We start from the raw sequence: 7430 nt of genomic DNA, 5'->3' as shown, positions 1-7430 counted from the left end.
AAGAAAGGAGGGCATTTATAGGATTTGGGTTACTATTCTATGTTTCTCTTTTAAAAGTGCCTGTCATCTATAATTGCTAAAGGTAATTGACTTAAAGGTCACCTTTTTCAGAAAGGGGCATGACAGAGATATTCAATGTCTAGTCATTACTTTGCTAAATTTTCTTTCATATTAACTTAAAATTAGATTTTTTTTTTTCGGTAACTCAATTGTGCTCCACCATTATAGGAAAGTTGAAATTATTATTTATTACCATAAGAATATTACTTTCATGTTATTTCCAGATCACAATGTTACCTAATGTATCATGTGTTCATCATTTGTCACCTATTTTTTTTTAACATAAGACACTTTTTAAAGTTCTAGTATCACAAAAAATTATATCAATACTAGTATCTTCCCTTAAGGAACTTATATTCTATGATCATAACATGTAAACAGAAAGGAATATGAGTAATGACTTAAACTGGAGAGAAAGCAGACAAATAATTTAGCCAAAAAATAAAGGTTTCCATTAGTAGTTGATGGGTGACCTGATTCATGAGGGAATCTGGGAGACAAATGATTAAGAGATACATTAAAGAAATGTGGGACTCACATACAAAAAGTATTTATAGCAACTATTTTTGTGGTGTCAAAGAATTAGAAATTGTGGAGATACCCATCAATTAGGGAATGGCTAAACAAGTTGTGGCACATAAATGTAAAAGAATGTATTTTTTTCTGTAAAAAATGATAGGAAGATTTCAGAAACAGAACATCGTACATAGTAAGAGCAACATTGTGTGAGGATCACTTATGATAGACTTACCCCTTCTCAGAAACACAATGATCTAAGACAAGTCCAAAAGACTCATGATAGAAAATGCTTTCCACATACAGTGAGAGAACTATGGAGGCTGAATGAAGATGGAAGCACACTATTTTTTCTTGGTTTGTTTCTTCTTTCTCGTGGTTTTGTCCTTTGGTTCAAACTCTCCTTTACAACATGACTAATGTGAAAATATATTTAACATGATTGTACATGTACAATATATTGAATTGCTGTCTTGGGAAGGGGGGAGGGAAAGAAGGAAGAAAAAAATTGGAACTCAAAATCTTGCAAAATGAATTGTGAAAACTGTCTTTACATGTATTTGGGGAAAATACAATTAAGTGTAACTCTTAAAAAAAGTAACTGTGTGACAACTTGTGCAAGGCAAAAATTCACAAGATTAAATTCAAACTTCATAAGCCAGGAAGTATTACACTTGGCCTGGGATGTAGAACACAAGAAGGTGAACAATATCTTGTTACCCAGAAAAAGAAAAGTAAGAATGGGTTCTGAAGGGTGTTAAATTACAAGTAGATGTGGACTTTGTATTTTGCTTTAGAAGACATAAGGAACCATTGAAGTTCTGGAGAAAGGTAATGACTTACTTAAAAATTTACTTAAAGAAGAGAAGTTTGTTTTTAATTTATGGAATAAAACAACCATTTCTATAACATGACATAATATATATGTATGTATGTATGTATATGTACATATATGTATACATATATATTATAATAGATTATATGATAGATTATTTTTAAATTATGCAGAAGATGTATTAGAGGAGAGAGACTGATAAAAAAATAACGTAAGTTTTCATACAAACCATCATATTCTCCAGGCCTTTTAAAATGAAGGTTAATCATATTCAATTCAGGGCAATGGAAATTTTGAAGATTCTGGATCCTCCACCATCAACCTAATCATTACTGTGTAATTTCATTCTTGTTACTATAAATGTATGAAGTATTCAATAACTACATGCAGCAATAATCAATAATATTATCAGACAACCAAAGAAAGTAATATTATATTTCCCACCATTTTACACTAATCATCATATAACTATAAATAAATTAAGATAAGTAACAGCCCATCATACTGAGATCTTGGGCATTTCATTTTAAATCTAGTGTCCATTTCTGGATTCTGAATTTTAATGGAAAACTGACAAAATACAATTATTTCAGAGAACTATAAGAATGGATAGTAGTATAGGTTACTCTCAAAGAAGAAGAAAGAGGACACAACTAATCTGAAGAAAGAGAGGATTAAGTTAGTCACTTTTTTAGGAGTTTGCAGTTTCTTATAGAGTCTGCCTCCTTATTCTTTGTATATTACAAATTTAAAATAAAATGAAAGCAAGCATTCAGTGGAAACATAAAAACCATCTTTCAGAAATTGAAGGCTTATCATTTGGAAAATGGATTAAATTTGTTTTTCTTGCAATCAATATAACCAACAAACTGTGGAAGATTCAGGGTGGATTGTAGAGTTTAATGAAACTGAAGAGACTGTCTTGTGAGTTAAAAAAGTTCACTTTCTCTGTAATTCTTGAGTTAGATATATTGTAAATAAAATCAATGAATTATGTATCAGTTGGACAGCATGAAATCTTAAGTAACTTCCAACTTCAATATTCCATTATTCCTTGCTGCTATCAATTTTTGCTTTCTCTCTCCATCATTTATTTGAATTGTCTGCAGAAATTTTATGAAAATGGTTACTTAAAATGTTCATATGCATGAAATTATCCCATGTGAATATTTTTTTATTACTCTTCCTAGGGGGAAGAGAGAATTTAAGTATTCCAAACCAACATTGTGTTCATGAGAGATTATCAAGTATATAGAAAATAAAAATTACTTAATAATTTTAAGGAAAGAAAAAAAAAACAAGAACAAAATGATTCTTTGAGTAAATTAGGAATAATAGGGGATTTACGAAAACAAATGCTCATTTATTTATTCATGTATTTGTTGCTGTATTTATCCCCAGTTAGATGCAAAAACATTTTTAGCATTTTTTTAAACTTTGAGTTACAAATTCTCTCCCTGCCTTACTTGCCACCCACCCCCACTGAGAAAGATGTAATGTATATAGGTTATTCTCATGTAGCCATGCAAAACACATCCACAACAGTCAAGCTGTGAAAGGAAATAGAATGGAAAAAAATGAAGTTTTTTTTAAACTATGCTTCATTTTGTATTCAGACATCATCAGTTCTTTCTCTGTGGATAGAGAGCATTTTTCATCATAAGTCCTTCAGAGCTGCCTTGTATCAATGTATTTCAAGAACAGCTAAGTCATTAGCTGCCGATCATCTTTCAAAATTGCTGTGCTTTTGAAGATGATACATTTCACTTTGCATTACCCCATGCAAGACTTTCCAGGTTTTTTTTTTTTCTGAGAGCATCCTGCTCATCATATCCTTTATGTTACAATAGTATGCCTCATAATTATATACCAAAACTTGTTCAGACATTACACAATGAATGGGTATTGCTTCAATTTCTAATTCTTTACACCCAGAAAAGATCTGTTATAAATATTTTGTACATATAAATCCTTTTTCTTTTTGTTAATCTCTTTTGGGATATAGACCTAGTAGTAGTATTACTAGGTCAAAAGTATGCATGAATTCATAGCCCTTTGGATGTAGTTCCAAAATGCTCTACAGAATGGTTGAATCAGTTCACAAAGCTGCTAAGATTACATTAATGTCTTTTTCCCCTCCAACATTTGTCAATTACTTTTTCTATCCTATTAGCCAATCTAATAGGTATGAGAGAGTATTTCAGAATTATTTGAATCTACTTCTCTCTACTACTAACTTAGAATATTTTTTTCATATTGCTATAGATAGCTGTGATGATTTCATCTGAAAACTGAAGATATCTTTTGAACATTTGTCTATTGGGGAATGCCTCTTATTTTTTTTTATAAATTTGACTCAGTTTTCTATGTTACAGTCTATCAGCAAGTACCCCAGTGTCCCCAGGGTGGCTGCCAACACAGGTTCTTAGTCTGCTTTGTTAAAGGAAAGCAACTCAAAATGGGTTGACAAACTTACTTTAATCAGTCAAGTATGTATCATTTACCTAGTTCAGGGGAAAAGAGCACCCCGAACTTCAGAGTATACAAACAGAATTATCAAGACAGAGAAACAGATCAAGTAGACAGGTTTCCAAACTGTCCAACCATTACATCCATACCAAATCAACATCTCGGTTTTTCAAAGCTGGGGGGCTTTCAACAATGGCTTCCCAGAGTCTCATCTGATCAAATCACAGAACACTTCTCAAAGTGAGCCCCAAAGCAAAACCGCACATCAGGGATTATATAGCCTTCTCCAGAGAATGTAACCACCCTTGTGACCCACTGCCCAATCACACAGCATCAAGGTGTGGGCATTCCTGAAAACTAAGCCTCCTGCCACAGGCTCCATGTGACCACATTCAGCCTATTAGGAGGCAGAGTATATTTTCAAATCAAGGAAGGTTCTCAGAGTCTCTTAAGCCTATCAAAGAGCCTAAGGGAAGGAAAGATTTTTAAATTTGTATTTCCATTACATACAGAAATGAGTCTTTTATCAGAGCCACTTGCTTCATTTTTTCAGTTTCTGTTGTTAATTTTGATCCTATTCCCCCATCCCTGTTTATTTTATTCTCTCTCTTTTTACACTGTTCCTAATGAAAAGCATTTGACTTCTGACGACACACTTCCCCAGTCTTCTTTCCCTTCTATCACCATCAATCCCTTCTCTTATCCCTTTCCATTCTCATTTTCTTGTAGTGTAAAATTGATTTCTCTAACCAATTTATTGTGTATGTTATTTCCTCCTTGAGTCAAATCTGCTAAAGAGTAAGGTTCACTCACTCCCCCTTAACTCATTCTTCTTCTCCTCCATTGTAAAAGTATTTCCTACCCTCTTTTATGTAAAATGATTTCCCTATTCTACCTCTCCCTTTCTGTTTCTCTTAGTACATTGATCTCTCACCCTTAATTTTATTTTTTTTTTAGATATTAGCCCTTCATATTCAACTCATGTCTGTGTCCTCTGTCTCTGATAAAAGACTCATTTCTGTATGTAATGGAAATGCAAATTTAAAGATCTTCTCTTCCCTTAGGCACTTTGATAGGCTTAAGAGACTCTGAGAACCTTCCTTGATTTGAAAATATATAAATAAATTTAGATGTAATGTTCTCTCTTAAACTCATTCCTGATGAAAGTAGGTTACCAAAATTACCAGTCTACTTTCTAAATCTAATTACTCTGTATTGATTCTTCCTCTTCCACTTCAGTTGTGTACAATGACTCCTTTTTTTAGCTATTCATAAGTGGTTTCACTTTTTAATTCATATCATCCTGAGGATTATGCCAATGTTTCCTATGAGCTACCCAATTATTAAAAGCAATCTTAGACATATGGTTTGCACTTTACATATATAAAAAGTGAATGATTTGTCCTTATTGAAATTCTTGTAAGCAATCTTTGATATGTACCTTATGTTTCTCTTGGCTCTTGTATGTAAAATTTTCTATTAGGTTCAGAAGGGAGGTTTTTTTTTTCTTTTGGTTTTTTTTTTTGTTTGTTTTGTAACAAAGTCTTGAAAGGTTGAGAGCTGACCAAATGTCCACTTTTCTTTATCATTCAGGGATATGTTTAACTTTGCTAGCTATGATGTTTTCAACCAGAACCCCAGTTATTTTTCTCTTCTGTAAATAGTGTTCCAAGTCCTGTGATCCTTTAATGTCTCCACTCCTAAGTCTTGTTTGTCTCTAATTGTAGCACTATCATATTTAAATTGCCTTATTGTTGTTGCTTTTAATAGTTTATCCTTGAGCTGGAACTTTCAGAATTTGACTAATAATATTCCTATAAGTTTTGCTCTTTGGATCTCTTTAAGTGGTGATAATTGATTTTTTTTTCTACTTTGCCCTTTTCTCTAAGGCTTCAAGACAATTTTCTTTAATTATTGTTTGTATTATTACATCAAGATACTTTCCTCCCCATAGCTTTCAGTTAGTTTATTTTTCTGTTTCCTCTTCTAGATCTATTCTCCAGATCTATTGTTTTTCTGATGACATTTCACTTTCTCTCCTATTTTTCATTATTCATATTTTCTTTCATTATTTCTTTACCTCTTATGATTTCACTGCATTTGCCTTTCCCAATTGTAATTCTCAAGGTTTTTATTTTATTCCTTAAAATTTTGGATCTCCTTTGCTAACTGGTTCACTTTTCTTTTAAAATCTTCTTGTTTTTCTTGGATTATTCATATTATGTTTTATTTTTTTTTTAATTTTTATTCTATCTCTGTCATTTGTTTGCCCTAAGGTGCTATTTTATATATTTTCTGTGGGAAAATCAAGAGTCTGGGATTTTCATGCCAACTTTACAATCTTCTCATAAACTGCTCCCAATAATTCCCTTTTTTTTCTGTCAAACTTTATTTTTATTGTAGGTGGAATGGGGACACAGGAAGTTAGATGATTACAATTTTGTTGGCAACATCTAAAGCATCATAGTCTGCAGCAAGACGGACATAGGCCTTTTTCTCTCCATCCGGCCAGATCAGTGTATTGACCTTGGCCACATCGATGTCATACAGCTTCTTTACGGCCTGCTTGATCTGATGCTTGTTGGCCTTGACGTCCACAATGAACACTAGGGTGTTGTTGTCCTCAATCGTCTTCATAGCAGACTCAGTGGTCAAGGGAAACTTGATGATGGCATAGTGATCGAGCTTATTTCTGCAAGGGGCACTCTTCTGAGGATACTTGGGCTGCCTTCGAAGTCTCAGTGTCTTGGGTCGCCAGAAGGTGGGGGATGTTTGGATCTTCTTTTTGTGGCTATGGACACCCTTCAGCACTGCCTTCTTTGCCTTCAAGGCCTTGGACTTGGCTTCTGTCTTGTGGGGCTGGGGGAGAGGAACAATAGCTTCCTTCTTCGCCTTCAGCGCCATGTTGGGCAAAAGGATCTTCCCCCAATAATTTCTTGAAAGACAATATCTAGGGTCTTTTCTTGATCATGGCTTTCAAGTATTCCAATAATTTGAAATTATCTCCCCTAAATCTATTTTCCAAGTCATTTGTTTTCCAATGATATATTGATTTCTTTACTTTTTCATTCTTTTCATTTTATTTCATTGTTTCTTAGTTTCTCATACTGTCATGAGCTTCCATTTGCTCCATCCTGTTTTTTTCCAAATTATTTATTTATTATTAGGTTTCAAAATTCATTTCCACAAAATGCTGAGTTACAAATTTTCTTCCCATCTATTCTCCTACACAATACCCAAAGACAATGAGTCTACTAAATACCTCTTTCCCCAATCTTTTCTCTCTTTTATCCTCCCCCATCTACCCTCTAACTTTCTAGTAGGACAAGAACTTTTTTTTTCTTTGCTTTTTGGAGGGGGTAAATAAGGGCAATTGGAATTACGTGACTTGTCCAAGGGCACACAGCTAGTAAGTGTTAGGTATCTGAGGCAAGATTTGGACTCAGATCCTCCTGACTCCAGGGTTGGTGCTCCATTCACTGTTCCACTGAGATGTCACTGCATGATGGATTTGGATACCTCAGTACCAGCATTTCTTATTTCCTAATTG

General features: G+C 33.5%; 1 protein-coding gene across 1 annotated transcript; it reads right to left on the bottom strand.

Annotated features, from left to right (window-relative positions):
* Positions 1-6274: 6274 nt before the first annotated feature.
* Positions 6275-6784, bottom strand: LOC138145637 (large ribosomal subunit protein uL23-like). The gene has a single exon (XM_069067320.1). It carries the CDS (start codon positions 6782-6784, stop codon positions 6305-6307), a length of 480 nt encoding a protein of 159 aa, XP_068923421.1. The 3' UTR covers positions 6275-6304.
* Between the last annotated feature and the right edge of the window lie 646 nt (positions 6785-7430).

This window comes from Petaurus breviceps, unplaced genomic scaffold (genome assembly GCF_028583685.1).
Source record: "Petaurus breviceps papuanus isolate PSGF00001 unplaced genomic scaffold, PetGlider_PUasm1.0 90743, whole genome shotgun sequence".
NCBI lineage: Eukaryota > Metazoa > Chordata > Mammalia > Diprotodontia > Petauridae > Petaurus > Petaurus breviceps.
The sequence above is the reverse complement of the archived record's forward strand: the minus strand, read 5'-3'. Positions and strand labels throughout refer to the sequence as shown.